The 21,034-nt window shown below is 56.5% G+C and overlaps 1 protein-coding gene across 1 annotated transcript in view; it reads right to left on the bottom strand.

Moving 5' to 3' along the window:
* Nucleotides 1-354: 354 nt before the first annotated feature.
* The window catches only part of LOC103763030 (receptor-type tyrosine-protein phosphatase V-like), a 31,855-nt gene continuing 11,175 nt past the window's right edge, over nucleotides 355-21,034 (bottom strand). The window contains exons 12-38 of the mRNA XM_029962473.1: nucleotides 20,516-20,785; nucleotides 19,880-20,152; nucleotides 19,527-19,799; nucleotides 18,777-19,049; nucleotides 17,487-17,756; nucleotides 16,753-17,031; nucleotides 16,387-16,521; nucleotides 16,072-16,276; nucleotides 13,820-13,887; nucleotides 13,340-13,466; nucleotides 13,025-13,072; nucleotides 12,505-12,598; nucleotides 11,562-11,652; nucleotides 10,999-11,075; nucleotides 10,048-10,182; nucleotides 9,381-9,503; nucleotides 8,760-8,920; nucleotides 8,253-8,388; nucleotides 7,618-7,697; nucleotides 6,794-6,881; nucleotides 6,219-6,309; nucleotides 5,502-5,578; nucleotides 5,034-5,168; nucleotides 4,415-4,537; nucleotides 3,750-3,907; nucleotides 3,154-3,289; nucleotides 355-910 (exon numbers count right to left, since the gene is read on the bottom strand). Of these exons, the coding sequence (XP_029818333.1) occupies nucleotides 851-910; nucleotides 3,154-3,289; nucleotides 3,750-3,907; nucleotides 4,415-4,537; nucleotides 5,034-5,168; nucleotides 5,502-5,578; nucleotides 6,219-6,309; nucleotides 6,794-6,881; nucleotides 7,618-7,697; nucleotides 8,253-8,388; nucleotides 8,760-8,920; nucleotides 9,381-9,503; nucleotides 10,048-10,182; nucleotides 10,999-11,075; nucleotides 11,562-11,652; nucleotides 12,505-12,598; nucleotides 13,025-13,072; nucleotides 13,340-13,466; nucleotides 13,820-13,887; nucleotides 16,072-16,276; nucleotides 16,387-16,521; nucleotides 16,753-17,031; nucleotides 17,487-17,756; nucleotides 18,777-19,049; nucleotides 19,527-19,799; nucleotides 19,880-20,152; nucleotides 20,516-20,785 (3,986 nt within the window). The 3' untranslated portion in view covers nucleotides 355-850. The remainder of the gene's footprint in view (nucleotides 911-3,153; nucleotides 3,290-3,749; nucleotides 3,908-4,414; nucleotides 4,538-5,033; nucleotides 5,169-5,501; nucleotides 5,579-6,218; nucleotides 6,310-6,793; nucleotides 6,882-7,617; nucleotides 7,698-8,252; nucleotides 8,389-8,759; nucleotides 8,921-9,380; nucleotides 9,504-10,047; nucleotides 10,183-10,998; nucleotides 11,076-11,561; nucleotides 11,653-12,504; nucleotides 12,599-13,024; nucleotides 13,073-13,339; nucleotides 13,467-13,819; nucleotides 13,888-16,071; nucleotides 16,277-16,386; nucleotides 16,522-16,752; nucleotides 17,032-17,486; nucleotides 17,757-18,776; nucleotides 19,050-19,526; nucleotides 19,800-19,879; nucleotides 20,153-20,515; nucleotides 20,786-21,034) is intronic.

Below are 21,034 nucleotides of genomic sequence, written 5' to 3' on the forward strand. Positions count from 1 at the left end.
CAGAGCAGCAGGACTGCTGGGGCTGCCAGCTGCTTGCCAGTATGTCAGCTGGAGCATGTGGCCTTGCCCTGGTCCCTGGTGCTGAGCAGCCAGCAGGTTCACAACTTCGAGCCCAGGCTTCATCTGAAAATGCGTCCCTTCCTCACAAAGCTGTGGGTGGGCTGGAGACTCACTGCCTCAGGGGCAGGAGCAGATGAAAGTGAGCAGAAGCTGCTGTGTGCAATGGACTTCAGCATCTGGAGTGCCCAAGGGACACTGCTGATTCCCATGGCTGGGGACACAGCTGCCCTTTTGGGAACAGCTGCTGCCCTGCAGCCTTCACACCACTGAGAGCCCACAAAAGCCAACCCACCCTTAGGAGCACACGCTTTCCTAGGGCTGTTTATTGTTTGTACCTAAGACTGTTCCATCAGCCAAGACAAGCCAGGTCCCACAGTGCTCTGTCCACAGCACATCTGAGACCTCGACACGCCGGTGCCCGTGGGCACATGGAGACCACAGTGCTCCGTGCTCCTGTTGGACCTCAGGGGCACCACAGAGCCCCACAGCTGCCATGTGAACTGCAGGGGGGGTTAGCAAACCTTCCAGGCACCAGGAATCCTGGAGATGTCCAAAGCAGGAGAGCATCCTGCGCAGCCCCTTGCTGTGTCTGCACCGAGGGGCCGTGGCAGTGCGTGGCAGGACAATGTCCGTCTGTCCAGAAGGCCCCGTGTCGCTGCTCACATCACGTGGGGTGAGATGGTGACAGTGCCAGGGTAGGTCACTGCTCGCGGCAGGGCTTGCTCTGTGCCAGGAGTCCCACAGGGCTCTCACCCCAGCTCCCTCCAGGGCCAGGAAGGGCCGAGCAGTGCTAGGGCTGGTTCTGGGTGATGATGTCCTGGATGCAGGAGTACAGGAACATGTACTGGTCCTGCAAGAGAGAAAGGGGAGTCAGAGTCAGCTTTCTGACAGAGACCTCCTGCTCACAGACTAACTCTGCAGTTTGCCTTAAAAAATCCTAATTAAGGAGCAGTGTTTGATAGCAGAGCAGGATTTGCTCTCCCAAGTGGTCCATGATGGTCCTGTGTCACTGCTGTTGCCCAGAAAGGAAGAATCAAGCCTGTTGCACCATGTTGGTTTCCCCCTGCTTCATCCCCCCATGATGGGGCTGAGAGGAACACCCCATCTGAGACGGGGAGGAACAATCCAAGTGCCCCAGTGGCTTTTGGATGTGCTGTGGTTGCATCCAAAACAAGAGCAAAGAGCAACTCCAGTGATGTTGCCGAACATGGAGCTGGATGGAGTGCATGGGGTTCGCTCCCAAGCCTGCAAGGGAAGCAGCCCTGGAGCAGGAGTTTCCCTTGGTGTAGTCCCAGCACACCTGAGTCAGGTGCTGACAGTGGATGAGGGCAGATGCTTGCAGGCTCTCAGAGGTACACAAAAAGATCTGTGTGGTTTTAGCCCAGTTGCATTGTTTGTCTCTTTTTAAGATCACCAAAATGATCTGTCCATTCCAAATGTGGTTTCAGAGGTCTCAAGTCCCCTGTGGGTTTGATACAAAGTTCTGCCCAAATGCCAGGCTGCTCCAAAATGACACCAGGCTACAAACAGCCAGGACTGACCAGGCAGGCTCTGAGGAAGGCGAGATGTGGGGAAGGTGAATGAAGCTGTATTCAGGGGACAGAGCTGGAGGGCAGGGCCAGCCAGCAAATGGTGTGGGTTGGAATCACATGGCAGTGGGCAGGGGGGATTAGGGACTCATGGAGGGGCGTCTGAACAGCTGCTAATGCGCTGGCTGAGCCACAAGTCACGAGGAGCCTCCTCCCTGCAGCGGCGGGTTTAGCCCCACGAAGGGCTGGGAACTCCACAGATCACACAATGGCTGAGGCTCCAGGTCACCAGAGCATGTTTTCAATGTGCTGGGTCTGATTGTGAAATCTGCAGTGACAGCCCAGGGTTGACTTCAGCCCAGGCACACTCAGTGCCTGGCCACATGCAAGAGCACATCCCCCGGGACACGCACCGTGCTGGAGCTGCTGGTGCTTAGTATACATAGATTATCCATCAAAGGTTCATCTTCCTCCTTGTTTCCCCCCAGAAAAAATCAACCGATGCCCCCGGCACAAGAGCAGCATGCCTCCACCAGAGATAAAGGGGTGCTGGCGAGCCCCTGCAGGGATGGAGGAGGCTGGAGGGCAGCCCCGCCGCTCCCCCCGCTGGCCGTGCTGTGATCCGAGTCACCTCTGCTTGAGGAGGTGGGAAGGCAGCTCCTCTGCTGCCCCCCTTCAGCGGGACAGCGGAGTTTGATGGGCATTTGCTGTGCCTTTATGGGCACATTGTGTCCCTGCACAGCCAGACGCTGTGGGAACATAAAGCAGCTCTGAGGCGGGGGCAGCGGATGCCTCGCCCTCCTCAGGCTCCCGCCATGCACATGGTTCACATTAATTAAGAATGCAATTAGCTTCTTGAAGGAGGCTCTGCAGCTCGGAAGCCGAAGGGAGATCTGGCCTAGTTCTGCTGTGCCCTGTGGGGAGTGTTTCTAGGGATGTGCATGAGCTCATTCAGCAGCTGCAGCAACTGAAGCGCTGTCCAGAGGCGTCGGTGCCACGGGCACCCATCGGGAGCTGCACACTGAGGCCTGCGAGGCTGGGCTGCCACGGCACAGCTGTGGCACCATCACAGTGCCATGGCCCACAGGGCACCTGCTTTTGTGGCAGCATGTCCCCCTGGCAGGCAGCCCTGGCTGTGACTGCAGGCTCTGGGTCTGGGGGATGTGGCAGGAAAGGCACTGGACCAGGGCAGAGCCAGCAGGTCCCGGGTACCCAGGCTGACAGCCACGTCCAGGCACCAAGGGTGAGCAGGCAGGTTTGTCATGTGGGATGACACCAGTGCTCCACACTCCCCAGGATACAATGGGAAGAGTGCCTTGCATTTACTGTGAGCTCACATACAATTTAACTGATCTTAACTCCAGAACTGAGAAGATGGAAAATTCTGCCCTGGGAGAAGACAGTGCCCTCAGCAGCCAGCAGAGCCACATGGTGGGGAGGAAGCATGAAGTAAATCCCTGCCTAGGCTGGACAGGGAGCACCTGGGAGTGGGTAGGATGCCCCCAGCTCCAGGCAGGTCAGCACAAAGGCTCTGTTCTGCCCACCCCTTCTCCTTACCACCTACCAGAGTTGGGGTCATGAGGCAGCAGCTTTGGGCCAGCTGGAGGGTCACGCCATAGATGTCCACAATTCTCTCAGCTTTCATCTGGTGCAACAGGCAATCCAGGGAGATCAGTGTCCCTATCTGGCTCATGTCACCACTGCAGGGGACAAGGGAGGGTCACTGATGCCAGGCCAGGCTGAGCTGAACCTCTTTGAAAGAGGGCACCAGTCCAAGGAGACAGTGTTGGCACTGTAGGACTGTGAGCTCTCTCTGTGTGCAAGCAGGTGAGGACGTCAGTGCTGCTGCTTGCAGGATCCCAGCAGTCAGTCCAGGAATAGCCTGGGCACCTCAGCCTGGGAATGCCTGCTCCACCCACACTCACCCCTGGCCCAGCCCTGTTTGCCCTCCCTTGTCCCAGTCCTTGGCAAGAACAGAGTCCCTGTGACCTCCCAGGCTCAGAACTTCCCCAGGCTCCCATGGACCTATTCTCAACATGCCCCAAAGCCTCAGGGTCTGGGGTGGAGGGGAAGGCTTGCTGACACCACACCAAGGAGCTACAAAGCCTGGTAGCTCCCAGTTCAGGGAGGCTGCCCGTGGTGGAGGGTAAGCAGGGGTACCTGCAGTGCAGCAGGAGAGGACTGGTTCTCCTGCGGTGGGGCAGGCACCGTCTGACAGCCGTGAGCAGCTCCACCAGGCTCTGGACATCAGGCTGCTTCTTGCTGCTCCAGAGCGTGTACAGGAACATCTGTACCTGCCTCTCCTTTGCTTTCTTCTCCTGGTGAGACACAAAGGGCTGACATGTCTGTTGGGGAGGGATGGGCGACTTTGGATGCTGAGGGGTCCCAGTTCTCCCATCCTTAGGCTCTCTGATGCTTTCCTGAACTTACTGCCAGCTTCTGTAAAGCTGTCCAGGCATCTCTGCTGGGGCACTGCCCACCACCCACACAGTGGGTACAGTGACTCTGGCAACCTGTTCTCCTTCCCCACAGCACCCCAACCTGCCTGTGATGAGGGGACTGAGAACTGTGTGGGCCTTTTCAAAGAAGGTCAGAAAGACCTATCAGCAAGGGGTGGGGAAAGCCCCCAAGGCCTCTCTGGTGCATTTCCTGTGTCCACTCAGTTCTGGATGTTGCAATCCAGACTCACTCCTGCATTTCTGGACTGCTGGCACTCTGCTCTTGCAACCCGGAGAAGTCCCCACAAACCTTTCAGCCCCTACAGGGCCCTACAGGCACACTCCATCCCAGGAGGTGGGAGCCAGGATAGCCCCATGGACACATACGTGCTTCAGTTTGAGCTGGGTGCATCTCCATCCCGAGACAAGCTTCTCTGTGCCACTCTGGATGGTCAGTGTCTTTGTGCAGAGTGAGTCTCCTTCCAGGGGCCAGCATGCCTCACCTTGGACCTGTGTGCAACAGTGAGTTTGGCTTCCAGTGGATGGCCACTGTCTGTCATACCAGTCACTGTCTTAGGGGTCTGTGGTGGGGCTGGACCAAGAGCACCCCCAGCATCTCTCCATCTCAGTTCGTTCTGAGACCAAGGAGTTTTGGGAACACCAGCAGGTTCAGCCAGCTCCTCTGAGAACCCAGAGCTGCCTGGCAGTGGGAACCTGCTCAGACAATGTCTACACCTTGGCTGGGCAGAGCAGGAGCTGCTGCCCTTGGTGCCATGCAGATGCAGCTTGAAGGGCACCAGCCGAGTCCAGGCATGGGGGACAGGCAGAACCCGTCTCCTGTGACAAGCTGCGGGAGCACCTGGACACAGGAAAGGTCCAGCTTTAGCTAAGCTGGATTTGCACCCAGGCCTCAGGAGGCACTGAAGAGTTCCAGGAGCTATGCTAATTCCAACTCCATTGAACAGATCCCTGCTGGGCCATGGCATAAGTGGGCACAGTGCCTTACCTCCCCCTTGTCCTGCCATAGGAGAAGTGTTAGGATGGTGTGAACATCCTGTTCCCACACCAGGGTCCAGAAATCCTCCATGGTCAGCTTGTCAGGGCCCTGGACAGCCAGATAATCCCTGCTGGAGTTACAGCCCTGGGTGGGAAATGGGAATGTCACTCTCCTGCTGGAGAGCATGGCACAGGTGCCTTGTCAGCCCAGGTGGCTGCAGGAGAGGCCAGGAAGAGAAGGGAAGCTCAGCAGGTCAGGAGGCAAGAAGAGAGAAGAAAGCACTGAGGGAGGGAAGTCAGGACAGCCCAAACTGGGCAGGTGAGGGAAGACACATTCTCAGTGCTTGCAGTCCTCTCTTGTCCACAGAGGAGCACAGTGACCAGTGGAGCAGTGCAGGACCCAGCAGGGAGCAGAGACATGGCGAGGATGGGGGACCAAGGCACCAGGGTGGGCACTGCTGCTGGGAGTGTGACTCACCGGGACACGCCACACCTGCAGGAGTCCTGAGGAAGGACTCTGTTCCAGCAGGGAAAACTTCACTCTGGAGCGATCATCTGCAAAATAATGTGGGAGCTGGAGGGATCCAGGGCACTCTTTAGCTCAGACAGCTTCTGCAGATTGACTGCAGAAATCCAGTGCCCCCTTCACCATTTCTTGGCAAAGGCACTCCCTTCTGCAGTGCTTGTCTCCAGCCTTGGCTCTCAAAAGACAGGTCTCTATCCCAACCTCCTACTCAAAGCCAACACCTGTAGTGCAGTGTCTGAGCCAATGGAAACCTGCCTGTCTCCAAGGATGGAGACCCTGCTCTGGGCCTCTGTTCCAGTGTTTGACCACCTGCATGGGAATTCACCATTTCTCCTGCTGAGTTGGATTACCCTTCCAAATCATCCCCCTTGCCTCTTGTCCCTCCATGACACACCTCTGAGAAGACTCTCTGTTTTCCCCATGCCTTCCCACAGGGAGCTGAAATCAGCAATAACATCTCCCCTTTGCCTTTACTCCTCCAGGCTGAGCAAACCTACCTATCCCCATCCCAAACCACGTGTTCCATCCCAAGCACCTCAGTATTCTTCTGGTGGAGTCACCACAGTCTCAAAGTACTTTCTTCTGTTGTGGACCACCGGCCCTGCTCCAGCCTGGCTCCACACACGAGGAAGAGCAACAAGAAGGAAGAGGATGCAAAGTGTCACTTACATGGGAGGATGCTGGAAGGGGGCTGTGTCTGCTGGCTGCCTGAAGGTGGTGATGCAGAGCTGGCTTCTTCTTTGACAACTTCCAGGAGGGTCTGCCACAGTGAGAGAAGGTGGAGGGAGCAGTGAGTGGGAAGGGTCAGGAGGAGAAGGAACTGGGGACTCCTGAGGACACTTAGACTTTTCACTGGGGAGGTCATGGCTGCACGTGAAGAAGCCTGAGCAGGGGTGCCATGAGACCACCTCTGGGGTGGGCTGCCAGGTCTGTGCCATGCTGCCAGGAGAGGGCTGCTGGTGTCCAGGTAGGTCCCTACTCAGCATTGGACCTGGGAAGGAGTGGGTCATGGACTGACAGTGATCAGTGCAGGATGTGTGAGGGACAAATTGCCTGGGGGTGCAATGCCATGGAGAGAGGACACTGCCAGGACACCCAGGAAACTTGGAAACCGGGGCATGGGACCCACTCAGGAGGCACTTATGGGGTGTCCCCCACCCTGAGCAGGTGCAATCACTCCCCAGGTTCCCCCAGCACATATAGCCATGGCAGCACTCCCTGTACCTGCCCAGGACAGCTCTCACCTCATACTCCCTCAGGAAGCCCAGGTGGGACTTGGCTGCCTTCTGGGCATAGTGCTGGGCAAAGCTCTTCAGTGGGATGGGGCAGGACCTGGGAAGAGAACCAGGGCATAACAGTGAGGCTGAGCTCACTCAGCAGCACCCAAGCTGTGTCTGCAGCAGCTGGACAGGGCTGTGAGCAGACCTGCACCCCTCAAATGCCAGGGGTCTCCCAGATCCCCAGCCCAGCTGTGGCCCGTGACAACGTGCTCTCCCCCAGACAAAGGTAGGTCTCAGGTGTGGCACAGCCCAGGGCTCATTCCCAAGAGGCAGTAAGGACAAAGACAAGACGTCCTGTTCTGCATGAGAGAGGAGACAATCTGACCACAAAGATAGGTACATGACCTTCAGAGGTAGCCCCCGAGACAATGAGGTAGGTGGCCAAAGCCATGCCCAGATGGACATTGCTCTGTCCTCTTGGCCTCCATTAGGAGGGACATCCCAAGGCCACCAGCTGCCATGAGCCTCTCCAGTTTGAACCTATCTCTAGGGCAACCCTGTGGGCTGGGAAGGCAGGGACTGAGAGAAATGCCTTCTCCAGGGCAGCTCTGCAGATCTTTGGCACTGGCAAAGATCTGGCCCTTTGTTCTGTGCTGGGCTCCCCGTGCTGCAGGGAACAACCAGCCCCGTGCTGACTCCACTCAAAACACCAGGTGGGATGGATGGTTGGGCTTCCCTGTCCTTCCCTTCTGTAGCCAAGGTTCAAGCTGGGGGCTGGATCCCAGCTTGCTGTCTGGAGGGGTTATGGATCGGGGTGGATAGAGTGGCAAAGAACAGCAAGCCCTTACCTCTCTGTCCCTGATAAACCCAGGAGAGGTTCCTCCAAGATCTTGTCCAGGATACAGCTGTGCAGGAAAATGTACTGGGACTGGAAGGCAAAGGCAGACAGCAACACAGACCATCACACTACACAGACAGCATGAGAGGGTGTGTATGGCACTGCCTGGTGGGCAGAGGGCTCCTACATTCATGCCCTAAAAGCCCAGGATTTGTGCCCAGAAGGCAGTCTGAGAATCCCATGATCCCGTCAGGTCTCTCTGTCCATTCTGACACCTTGTCCCAGCCTCAAGGACTGGAGATATGAGACAGACTGGGGAGCATCACAGGCCAACAACATGGTGTGGGTTAAAAATTGCCTGCAAAGGGCCTGATCCTGTTCCTCAGTGCTCTGGGGTGTTTCTGAGCCTCCTGGGAGGTCTCTGAGACTCTGTGGGTCTAGCAGGGCATGAAGCCACTGAAGACCCCCACTCAGCAATTTCCACTCCAGCTGAGTTGCTGCTTAGAGAGTCACCATGACACAGGGACAGGTTGGGGACCAGCTGTGGCTGGCCAGCCAGCCCATCCAGCTGCCAGCCTGGTGAGCTTCAATGCCATGGAGCGAGGGGCCAGGGGGAAGAGGGAGCAGAGGGAACAGAGGTCTCACCAGTGTCTGAATCATCTGGTACCGGTTCATCCGCAAGGTGTAAACAACACCAAAAATGTCCACCATCTTCTCCTGCTTCATCTGCTGCAGCAGCCGGTCCAGGGCAATGAAGGTGCCAGTGCGGCCCACGCCAGCACTGAAAGAAACACAGCAAAGCTTAAACATGGCCTGACACCACCCTTCTGGCAGCTAGACACGCTCCCACAGGCTGCTCCCTGGGCACTGTCCGAGCACCCCCGGGCACTGGTCCCAGCACGGCATGGGGCTGAGGAGCCATTCAGGCTGCCCTGGGTTGGTGCTCACAATCTCCACCTGCCCCATGCCCTGGGGCTGTGGGCAGGCAGCCAGCAGACCTATATTCCCCAATGCCCTGAGCAAGAGACTCCACAGATCAGCTATGTCTCCCAGGCACTGCTTTCCCTCACAGTTTGTGCATGAGATGGACCCTCATCCGCCCCTGCTCTCCCCCACTGTCCCCTCCCACCACCCCCTGGGACTGAACCTCACCTGCAGTGCACGAGGGTTGGCCCTGCATCCCTAGTGCTCTGGATGTGCTCCCGGACCAGCTCTCGGAAGGTCATGATGGACGTCGTGGACTCCGGGATGCCGTGGTCGGGCCAGGCTGTGTAGTGCAGGTGGGACACGCATCGCTCTGCCCGGAGACCCTCCTGCAGGGGGGGGTTGGTGGTGGGTGTGCAGCCCCCTGGGACAGGGGCAGACTCGCATCCTGCAGCCCTGGGAGCACCTTGGTGCTTGAGGACACCTGGCTCAGCTGCAGGGAACAGCCAACACCAGGTCTGCTGCACTGCCTGGTGGTTCCTGCTCCTCCTGCTCCCCCACAGCCCCCTGCCACGCTGGGACACGTGGAGGTGGGAGGGAGGAGGCCTGCCTTTGACTGCCAGGGAACACGCCCTGGAAGCATGTGGAGAGCAGGGTGACACATGCTGGACACCTCTGTGTCACCCATCTGAAGCAGCAGCCTGCTCCCCAGGGCCTGGGCCTTCTCCGAGCCCCAAACATGGCAGGGAAAGGAAGCTATGCCACCGCCACCGGGGAGAAATGCCAGCGCCTCCCACGCAACCCCCCAGCCCTCAACAGGTCCCCGTGTCCCCTTGAGCCTGTACTCACGTGCCACAGCTTGAACTCACGCATGGTCCACTCCTCAGAGCTGCTCTGTGTCAGCAGGTGGACCTGCACCTGCCCGTAGGAGACTGGGGCGGATTCCGACGGCCAGTAATGATCACAGAGGACCTAGAGCACAGGCAGAACAGGGGCCCAGTGAGGCCAGTGAAGGCCCAGATGATCTTCTGGTTCCCTGGGAGTATCTGGAGAGCAGCAGCTGTGCAGGGAGCCAGGAGAGGTCTTGGGGAGCAGACAGGGCTACTTCCCCTCCCCACCGGGAGTTTTGCATGGCTCTCCCCCACCGCCCCTCTGTTTGGATTTCAGCCTCCTCCACAGAAAAGGACCTGTGCAGGTCTCTCTCATCATCCCTTGAGACTGAAGGAATGGTCCATGTGAGATGGCTCATCCAGGGGATGTGGCAATTTCAGATTCTGCAGAAATATCTGAGGGCAATGGGCATGGCCCTAGCTAAGCTCCACTTCTGGCCCCACTTGCCCCAAACTAAGGCTCAGCTGCACAGATATTCCCCCAGACTGCCTGTCAGGGAAGCTGTGTGGTCCATGCTCACCCTGGAGGCACACTGGAGCAGGGATTTTGTGAAGGGAATGAACCCAGCTCTGGGCTCAGCTCACACCCCTGGGGCTGGGCTGGGCTGAGGCTGGCACCGACCTACCCGCCCGTTCTCCATGCACACTGTCAGCATGATGATGTTGCAGACATTTTGCTCCCACACCAGCCTCCAGAAGTCCTCTATGGTTTTCTTGAGGGGCCCCTGGGTGGCAATGAACTCCTGCTGGGATGTGTAGCCCTGGGTGAGAGGCAGATAAGAGTAAGAGGAGTTGGCAGGTCACTGAGGCAGGTGGACAGTCAGTGCCTGCCTGGTCTGCTTTTGTGGTTGCCCTTAGTCCACATGGACACAGTTCCCAGGCAGCTGATCTCAGAAGCAGCTGATTTCACAGAAAGCATGTGCTGCCCAGCACGTGCTCTCTATACATTTGGGATAAAGAAGTGACCCACACTGCTTCCCTCCAAGCAGTTCCTCATTTTGGCCTAACCAGAGAAAGACAGATCTGGGTCTTCCCTGTGCTTCCCACTCACAGCTGAGGGTAGGGTGAGCATGCAAGGTCTCAGGGTGTTTCTCTGCCCTTGAACACACACATGCTCTGAGGATTCACACACTGGCACATGCATGCTAAGTGCCCTGCCTGTTACCTGGGAACAACTCCCGGATGGGAGGTGAGGGCACAGCTCCAGGGTTGTTCAAATGCAGCTGCACAGACCAGAAGGAGAAAGAGCAGGCAGACACAGGGCAGTAAGCTGGGAGATGAGGGAAGAGGATAGATAGTCCACGAGAAGAAGCAGAGAGCCTTGCCAGTCTCCCCACACTCACACCTCTGTGTCACAGCGTTTGTCCTCTGACAGGCTCCATCAACTCCTGCTGAAGGGCAACTACACATCTCTGCCTGACCCCCAGCTTCTCGATGGCCTGTGCCAGCTGAGCCTTCACCAGCAGCTTGTGCCCACCAGCCCTCACAGAGGAGGGCACTCTGCCTCAACCCAGGTAGAGTTTCTGTGACAGTGCCCCATGGCCATGTCTCTGTGGGGAAGGTGAGTGGGCACTCACAGGCATGAAGTTGGCATTGATGTAGTCTGAGTGTGGATCCTCCCCCAGCTGGCTCAGCTTGACCCGTGAGTGATCATCTGAAAGAGACCACACACAGGTGAACCCCCATGGCAGCCCTTCACCAGGATGTAACATGGTGGGAGAAGCCCCAGCAGCTCCATCAGAGAGGCTTCGTGCTCAGCCAGGCACCTTCTCCCTAAGAAGGTGAGCACTGCCTGCCAGCTGGGCTGCCAGGGGATCAGAAAGCAGAGCTGGTGTCATGAGGCTCATCAGAGGAGCCACGGGACACTCATGGACTCCCTTTGGTCTCCAGCTGGGACCCATCCTGAGCAGGGCTCATCCAGCAGCCCGCTGGAGGAGCTAGGCAGGATGGTGGCTCAGCCCTGGCCCAACCATCAAGCCTTGAATCTCCAGCAGGAAGAAGGAAACCAAGGCCCATTTCAAGAGTCCTTCTGCTTCCAAGCATTGAACCCTGCAGTGATTCAAGGTGAGCCTGCCCTTGTGCACTGCCCTGTGAGCTCCCACCCTGGATGCTGGGGGAGGAGGGAGGAGACAGCACTTACAGGGCAGCACATGGGCATATCTGTTCTTGGAGATGTTTGCTGGTAGCTCAGCCTCCACCTTTGATTGCTCTTTCCCAACTTCCTTCAGCTCCTATAGGACAGGGGAAAGGACAAGCACAAATGTTCCCATGGAGAGCTCCTGGTCAGCTCAGCTCCCTGCTCATGGCCAGAGGCTCTGCCTGGAGGGTAAAGAGGATTACCCCCACACAGGAAAATGCTCCACTCTTCCCTCCATATGGCCTGTGCACTCTGAGCCATGGTGGATTTTCCCACGGCCTTTTCCAACAGCACTATTTGTATTTAAAAGAAAAGCCCAAGAACAAGTACTGGGGGAAAAAAACTTCAGAAATCTACCGAGAAGCTCAAAGGATTTTCTGCTGAGCAAACAGAAATATCTTGTGCTGTATCTACTTCTGCCTCTGTCCTCACTCAGGAGGGCCAGAGAAGGGTGATATGAGGAAGGTTTGAAACCACTGATGATAATTTGAAAGGTGCTGCAGCATTACAGCCCAGAGCCTGCAGATGCTGATAGTGTGAGCCAGGGAAGGCAGCCCGAGGTGAAGCTCACAGCCTGGCCCTGGAGGTCTGAGTGCTACTCAACCTTCCCTTTGGCTGCAGGCTCTCTTCTAACACTGTCAGGGTGGATCTCATTGCCACCCCGCTCATCCTCACCTCCAGTCAGGGCTGGGGCCCTTTGCCCTGTCCTAGTTCACCTCACACCACAGGAGGCAACATGTGTTTAGACCAGAACTCAAACAAAACAGGTTTTCAGCAAAGGAACTGCCTGATCACTTGGCCAATCTTTGGCCTCCAAGGCTGCCTCGAAGGGTGGCTGGATTGCTAGAGATGGGTGCCTGTCCTTGGAGAGGAGCACTCCATGCAGGGCACCCAATGGCATGAGTGGGGAAATCCAGTGTCATCTCTGCGAGGAGTCTCATCTCACCTCAAATTCCTGGAAAAAGGCATGGTTAGCACTTGCTGTCTTCATCTCATAGTACTGCTTGAAGTTCTGTAGAGGAACTGGCCGGTGGACATTTCTGCAGGAAATTAAGTCCAGAGGAAAAGTTGCCTTAGCTACTGGGAAGTCTGGCTGGCCAGTCAGATGCCACTGAGACAACCCAGCCTTGAGACCTGTGGTACCTGGATGCACACACACAGGGGTGGTTTATAGCCCACATCACTGCCTAGGGGAGTGGGTCCAACAGTTTAAACAGTGGGAAGGGTTTCAGGGTGATGAGGATATTCTTCTGCTGCAGAAGACTCTGGGAGGAGGTTTGGACAATGCACTGACTTTGGAATGGAGCTAGGCAATAAATACTGCATTTGGGAAAGACTGATTTATAAAATAACTGAAGGAGAGGAGGCAGATGGATTTTTCCTGAGTGAAGGCATTAAAAAGGAAGTAGGTGAAGAACTGTGGGAGCTGCAGTGGGGACACACAGATGGCAGACTCCAGCACTCACCTCAAGCTGTAGGTCACCATTTCCTGGGGCAGGCTGCTCTTCTTGGTTCTAGAACCAGAGCACAGGTGCTGTTATTTTTCCCTGCAGTGCAGGGATCGATGCCCTGAGGTGTTTTGTGCTACTGGCTCATGGAGCTCATGGCAGGCATGGCTCCCATCTCCCCTCTGCCTTTGGCTTCTGAGCCTGCCAGGCAAAAGTCCACCAGCCCACACCTTAAATGTTTTTTAAACCCTGTCCCCACTCTCCTCCTGGCTCGACAGTGAAGGTTGGGTATCTCAGCCTGCACTCAGCAGGTAAGATATGGCTCATGCTCACCTCTTTGCTCTGAGCTGTTTCCAGTAAACCAAAGCAAAAATAGCTGCAAGTGTTAGGAGAAATCCCACAATGATTCCAGCGATTATTGGCATTGAGAGTGGAGTTGTATCTGCACCAGATCCAGCAGCTGGAATTAAAAAGAGAGAAGGAAGAGTCAGCAAAGAAGTTTTTTACAATGCATATGGTGAGGCCCTGGCACAAGTTGCCCAGAGAAGCTGTGGTTGCCCCATCCCTGGAAGTGTTGCAGGCCAGGTTGGACAGGGCTTGGAGTGTCCCTGCTCATGGCAGGGGGTGGAACAAGATGAGCTTTAAGGCCCCTTTCAACCCAAACCATTCTGTGATTCTATGATATATGGCTGCATTTATTCTATTTATTATATTTGCTACAGCCTATGAGCTCCCTCTGTCTGGCCACTGTCGGGGTGTTCATTACCTCTAACCTACACAGCCAGGGAGGGAAGATGCCATTCTCTGTCTTACCTGAGAACATGGTGAATGCCACTGCAGGGGCTACTGGGTCATATTTGGTGAAGGCAGCAATGCTGAACCTAGGGCAAAGCAGAGTCCTGTGTCAGGGGCAGCCTGAGCTGAGCACAGCACCCAGCACACAGCAGGGAGGACTTTGGGGAACGGGACCACTGCCTCTGTCCTGAAATGCTGAATTGGAAGAAGATGCTTTTCTGTTAGAAATTTAGGGGATGTGTGGAAATGGTCTTTCCTCCCTTTTCCGCCTCTTGTACAGGTTTGTTCCACTTGGGAGAACATGACAAAATGTCCAGTAAGCACAAATGGAAAGCAGCTCTCCTCCAAAGGGTTATCTGCAGAGACAAGTGTCTGGTCTCTTCTAGGACACAAATAAAGAAAAACACTTCAGTTCATGTTGACTGATTAACTGGATTGACTGGAAAGAGCTGAGCTCTGTTTGAAACAGGGGCACCCCACCTGGGAGGACTGGCCCAGATCCTTCCTTACACACCAGAAGTGGCTGGTGTGTCCTCTTCCCTGTGGAGATTTGCCCCTCACCCCTCTCCTGGCAGCGGGCACACCAGTCCCCACAGCTCTATAGACCTGAGCAGGTGACTCGGAAGGACAGGTTTTCTTGTGCCCTAAATGCAAGCCAAGGCTTTCAAAGGTAGCTTTGGATTTTAGCAGCCAGGAGTTTGTAGAGCTGCGTGTGGGTCCCCTCTGGCAGCCCCCCGTACCCAGCTGCCAGGGCACTCACTGACCTCCTTGGAAAGTGAGCCTGCAGATGCCAGGGCGTGAAAGACGAGGGCTTGTGGTTAAAGAACTCACTGAAACACAGGAAACAAGGGTGAAATTTCTGGGTGGGGATGGGCTGCCAGCTTTTCACCGCCCTCAGAATCATTAGGAGAGCAGCACAGTCTACTGAGGATCTTTAGGTCCTTAGATTGAGCGTTGCACGTACTGAAGATATTCAGGTTGGCTATTTAGGATATTTGAGTGCTGTTTGTACTGAGGACATTTAGATTGTTTGGGGCAGCCAAACTGAAAGCAAGCTGTGAAGAGGTGCAAAAGGATCTGGTAGTCCTGAGTAACAGGACAGTTAAGTACATGTTATTGAATCACAGTAGGTGGACTAATGACAGCCTGATGGCCGTGAATGAGCTGCTCCCCGGGAGGTCCGTGTTGGAGTGAAAACTGGGCAGCGGGAGGGCAGGTACAGAGCCTGAGCCTGGCTCGGCAGTGCCCGGGTGTGGAGGGGTGTGCTGGTGTGGTGGTGCTGTTGTTAAAGTCCCCTCGAGGCTGTTTACAGACCTCAGTCCGAGACTTGTGCCCTGCTGTCCCCTCTCCAACCCCAGCTGTCCCCTCTCTATCCCCCCAGACCTGAGGCTGAGGGGTGAAGCAGTAAGTTCTGCCCGCTCACCACAAAACTTATGGTTAGATTTAATTCTGCCTGTACTCCCGGGGGAAAGGGAAGCTCTTCTCCCATGCACACGCTGTCTCACAGACTTTCATTTTCTTTTCCCAATCCTCTCAGTGACCTGTCAGCCACCCTTGCAGCAAGTTTCTTTAAACTGAAATGGGACAACCTTCCAGATTCTGGAGGATCAGAGAAATGCCTACCACTTGATGAAACTGCGAGCTGCTAAATTAATGGGACTGGCTAAAGATATCATTCTTTGTTAGTAGTGGAAAACCTGATTTAAAATCAAATGTTTAAAGGTACCCTATAACAAAATATGTACCTTCATGTTCCTGGATTCTATTTAATGTCAAATAAGACTCTGAATTTATGACTATTGGGATCCATGTGTGTGTCTCACAGGGAACTTGGACCTTAGCCTGAGCGTTTTCTACCCCTAACCCCTGAGCCTCCTACTGAGTAGGCACCACTCAAACTACTGTTTCTGAATTGGTTTTATTTTTGTGCCACCTGCACCTGGCTCTGAGTCACAGGCAAAAATCCTACAAAGCACAACATCTGGTTTTAGTTCCTACCCTGAGGGTGGACATCCTCCCAGCTCCCGAGGTAACACACACAGCCCTTGGCAGCCTCAGCTCTCCCTCTCCCTGCCCACTACACTGTCTGATATTCCCTGCATGCCAGCCCCTGCCTCCCTCAAATGCTGCTTGGTGGAACAGCCCCTGGAGATCTGAGGGGTACAAGGGTGAGGTGACGTGCAGGTTGCTGGTGGCACCTTGCAGGGACACGTGCAGTCCCTTTTCTCCTCCCGCCCCTTCCCCTCAGGAGGGATGCTGACATCTCTCACCTGTACTGTTTGTCGGCTTTCAGCTTCCCATTGCACGTTGCCCTGGACTGGCCACACTCCTCTGTTCCCACTGGCACTCGCCAGGTCTCAAGGGAGCTCCTCTGGTGGAAGGGATTGGGTATGAGCACTGCCAGGTAGGAGTCCTCTGTCCCATAATAGTGGTCATACCATGTGCTGGACATGATCTCCTGGGTGGGCCTCAGCACTGGGGGAGAATGTACAAGGCGACAGTGGCAGTCCCAAAGTGACATCTGGGGAACCAGCTACCCTCCAGGGAGACACTGGGAGCAGACTGGGACGTGCAGGGACACTTACATGAGTCATTAGTGGTAGCAATGACACCGTAATACTCGATCTGGCCATTCTCCTCACTGAACAGGTCGGATGAAATGATAACTGTGGAGCTGGACTCCACCTGGAAGACATCTGCACGCAGGGGTGGAGGCAAGGCTGGAAGAGGAACCAGCAAGCACTGCCTGTTAGCCTGTCCCTGCTCCCACAGTCCCACCACACATTGCTCAGCCTGTGACTGGTCCCAGCAGCACTGCCAGAGCCCCGGCCCACTGCAGGTCAGTGCAGGACCATGTGGGGCTCACAGGCACCTGAAAGAGTCCCCAGCAGCAACACTGGGTGTCTTCTCCTGGGGTCTGTGGCAAGGTTGTGGGAAAGAAGGAGACTCACCCTCCACTGCTGTGCTGCATAGCAGAGTCACAGCCTGGCTCCTCAGTGTGTTCATGCCCACAGCACTCAAAATGATTTGGTAGGAGGAGTTTGGCTCCAGCCCCTCCAAACTGGCCTCGTTCACAGGGATGCTCATGATGTACTTGGAGGTGGGAGGTCCATCAGAGAGTCTCTCTGTCACCACCTCATAAGCCTCCACATCTCCAGGAGAGCTTGTCCAGTTCAAGTAAAGGCTCCTTGACTGTGGTAGGCATTGCACATCCTCCACGGGGTTTGGCTCTGCAGAGGAGATAGGGCAGGCTCTGCACTCACTGGATCAGAGAAATCCCAACTTCTACCCCTGTGTCAGCCTGGACCTGCACTGGTATCTGCTCCTGAGGTCAATGAGAGGAGCAGAGCTGGACAGCTATGACCTGGGAGCCTGCTGTGCCATGGGCCACAGGACAATAGGAATGGGCCAGGGCCTGAGCTGGTGTCTTACAGGAGAAGTCAACCAGTGGAGATCTCTGCAGAGTCTGCTTTGCTTCACAGGAGATGAGAGATATCTGTCATGGGGCTAGCTGAGAGAACCGATGGCTACCAGAGGGTCACATTGCTGGCTTTCCTTATCTCCCACAATAAACACTTTCCATGCCTCTGTTGACACCCAAGGGTTGATCCAGTCTTGAGGCCACTCACATGTTTCTGCCCCTTCCAGCCTGCCTTGCTCCCTCCCCGTGGCAGTGTGTACCCACCTATTGGCACTGCCAAGGACTTGGTGCTGCTCCAGTACGGCCCAGCCACGCAGCTCAAGGACACAGAGTAGTTCCTGCCTGGGATCAGCCCCTGGAGGAGCTGTTGGACTTGCCCTCTGCCCAGGGAGTGCCGCCAGGGCAGGGAGCTGTTCCGGGGGTCCCGCAGCCACAGCTGGCAGTCGTCCTGCTGCCCAGAGACACTGCCCCAGGAGATAAGCATTGTGTTGTTCCCTTCGGCCACCGCTGAGAGATTTTTGGGAACTGAGGGGGCTACAACAAAAAACACACCAACGAGAGTTACTGGCATGCATGTGCTCCCTTCCATCCTACAGAGGCACAAGCAGGAGATGGGTGACACACAAGGAGACTCCACATGTTCAGTGATAACATTCCTGCTGCTGCTGGTTGCCAGAAATGACCTTTAACTGGCAGCTGGAGGACATGCAGAGTGAGGAGTGTGAGGGGATGGGTTCTTCCTCTAGCTAATGAGCAAGTTTCATTAGAGACCTGCCCAAAGGGCTCTGCACATGACTTCCAGCACCCTGCTGGGGGATGGCTGAGCGTGGGAGCAGGGACTGCTGGATTCCCCAAGCAGAGTGCAAGGACTGTGGGGACAAGCACATGAAAAGGCTTATTGTGCTTATCTGCAATTTCCACATTCCTTAAAAACAAAAAAAAAGCCCATCCTCCCCTTATTCCCTATGCCAGGAATTTTCTGACTGCCTAGGGGAACAGCAGTGGGGATGGTGGGGTGTATCCCCCTGGCTTAGGTCTTGTGGTCTCCCAGGCTGTGGGTGTCATCTACCAGAGCAGCTCTACTGCAATGGGATCCCGTGCTTTTGTTCAGCCACCCATTCCCAGAGGAGCCAGCAGGACCACAGCCCAGAGTCTGCCTCCTGAAACAGCAGTCGTGGCTGCCAGGTTCTCCTACAGCCAGCAGTACTGCCTGGCTCTCCCCTCCACCAGGGGCTTGCCCAGCCCATGATCCCATTGCTGTGGTGGTACATCCCACCCCATGCCATGCCATGCTGCCCCACCACTGGAAATATTGACGATCAGGTCAGACAGTGCTTTGAGCAACCTGATCTAGTTGAAGATGTCAGTGGTGGGGGGGTTGGACTAGATGGCCTTTAGAAGGTCCCTTCCAACCCAAACCATTCTCTGATCCTACAGCTTCCAGGCAGCTGTCCTGGCCATGTCCCTGCCCTTTCCCACTCCAGGTGCTGAGCCCACCCAGCTGGGAAGGCTGAGCCTCGTGCATGATGCAGGACCTGCAGCTCTGGCACTTACTTGTCCAGTCACTGATGTTCCCCGCGGACGCTGTGTAGGGCCCCGCCACAGACACCACTTCCAGCAGGTATTTGTGTCCTGGAGCCAGGCCAGAGAAGGTGAACTTGCTGGTGCCTTTCCCAACAGAGACATTGGCTGCCAAAACACCTGATCCTGAATGATACAGGAGGAGCCTGTAACTGTCTTGTCCTTGGGGTTCAGCTCGCCAGGACGCGCTCAGCCTGTTGGGATACCCCTGGTTCGTCATGTACACGTTACGGGGTGCCAAGGGGTCTGGAGAGACAGGATGGAGACATGTCAACAAAGGGCCTGAGGACATTGCCTGGGTCTCTTGGCAGTGCCATCAGGAGGGATGTGCCACACTGGACAGGGCATTTAGCCTCGGCTGTGTGGCTGCACCCACCAGCCTGGAGGCAGCTCAAAGCTTCTGCAGGCTTCTCTGTGCCTGCCTGATCAGGCTGAGGAGGGCTGAGGAGGGAACACACAGCCAGCTACAGGAGTGGGGAAGGTGAATGCCCCATCTGATGCTCCCTTCTTTGTGGCTCTCCCCTGAAGCATGGCTCTGGAGCTCCAGCTGCCTTCCCCCAGGCTGGTGGAGCTGGTGATGAGGGTGGGCAGAGCTCTGCTCAGTGCCATGGCACTGACATGCCCCAGGCAGGGCTTGGGGGCTGCCACAAAGGTCAGTTTTCTTTGCCATGAGCTTTCCTGACTGCCCAGCGAGGGACCCGTGCCCCCCAAAAGGGTACTCACATGTCCAGTTGCTGACATTCCCTGCGGGTGTCCTGAAGGACCCAGCCATGGACGCCACCTCCAGCACGTATTTGCTTCCTGGGGCCAGTCCCGTGAAGGTGAAGTTGTGGGTGTCTCTCCCGAGCGAGGCTGTGGCTGCCGCGGTGCCCGGCCGTGCGTGGAACAGGGTCAGTGTGTACCCCTCTCTCCCCCCGGCCGCGGCGCCCCAGGCCGCGCTCAGCCCGTCGGGGTGTCCCGTGCTCAGCAGGCGCACGGCAGTCGGGGGCAGTGGACCCATCCCAGCCCTCTCCAGGACTGTGCAGTGGTGTGACATCTCCCACCCCTCTGCAGAGGGTACTGCTCTGGTCACTCACGTGTCCAGCCACTGATTTTGGGCGCTGCTGCCTGGTACGGTCCAGCTGTGGCACTGGCTTCCAGGGAGTACTCGTGTCCTGGGGCCAGTCCCGTGAAGGTGAAGTTGTGGGTGTCTCTCCCGAGCGAGGCTGTGGCTGCCACAGTGCCCGGCCGTGCGTGGAACAGGGTCAGTGTGTACCCCTCTCTCCCCCCGGCCGCGGCGCCCCAGGCCGCGCTCAGCCCGTCGGGGTGTCCCGTGCTCAGCCAGCGCACGGCAGTCGGGGGCAGTGGACCTGGGGAGGAAACACCAGTCACTGCCAGGGGCCACATCTGAGCTGAGGGATAGGAGATGCTCCATGTCTGTGCCAAGCCTGTGCTGCAGGAGCTGGGTCAGCTCCGTGAGGTCCCATGGGCTGGCTGTGCCCTTGACTCTGTGGCAGCTGCCCCCTCCAGGAGACTGTGGGTTGCTGTGGGTGGCTACCAGGCATGGGGGTGGCACAGGCTCCTCATGATGCATCCAGGCAGGGAATAAGCACTGGGTGCTTGCATGGGTGGGAGAGGAGAGCAGGGGGGCTGCACCAGTGTAGCCTCTGACCAAACTGGGAAGGAAAGGTCTGGTGAAGGACATCTGGCTGCAAGGAGAGCATCACACTCACGTGTGCAGTGGGTGAGGTTGGGGGTGCTGGCGTGGAAGGGCCCAGCTGTGGCCCTCACTGCCACGCTGTAGAGGGTGCCAGGGCTCAGGCTCCTGAAGATGTGACTCCTGGAGTTGCCTCCCAGCACCGTGTGCCCGATGTGAGTGCCAGAGGCTGTGTCATAGACATCCACCACGAAGCCTTCTGCTCCTTGCCCTGCTGCTGCCCAGGAGGCCAACAGCACCCAGGCTGAGGGGCTGCCCAGGGTGAGGTTGGCAGGGGCCAAGGGATCTGGAAAGCAACAGGGAGACAGTCAGCCCAGAGATCCTCTGAATAGGAGCCTGGGCACAAACAGGCAGGCAGGGCACATGGCTGTGAGCGCAGCATCCCTGGGATCTGCAGCTGGACATGACAGGGGAGATACCCTGAGCCTCTGAGGGGGGTGGGGGGGCTGGCTCCGTGTCAAGGATAGAGTAAGGACAGTGAGCAGAAAGGTGGGACCATTACATAGAAGCTATGGGCACAGTGTGAATGGCTTGG

This window comes from Manacus vitellinus, unplaced genomic scaffold, assembly GCF_001715985.3.
Source record: "Manacus vitellinus isolate BGI_N305 unplaced genomic scaffold, ASM171598v3 scaffold_47_pilon, whole genome shotgun sequence".
In the NCBI taxonomy this organism is placed as follows: Eukaryota; Metazoa; Chordata; class Aves; order Passeriformes; family Pipridae; genus Manacus; species Manacus vitellinus.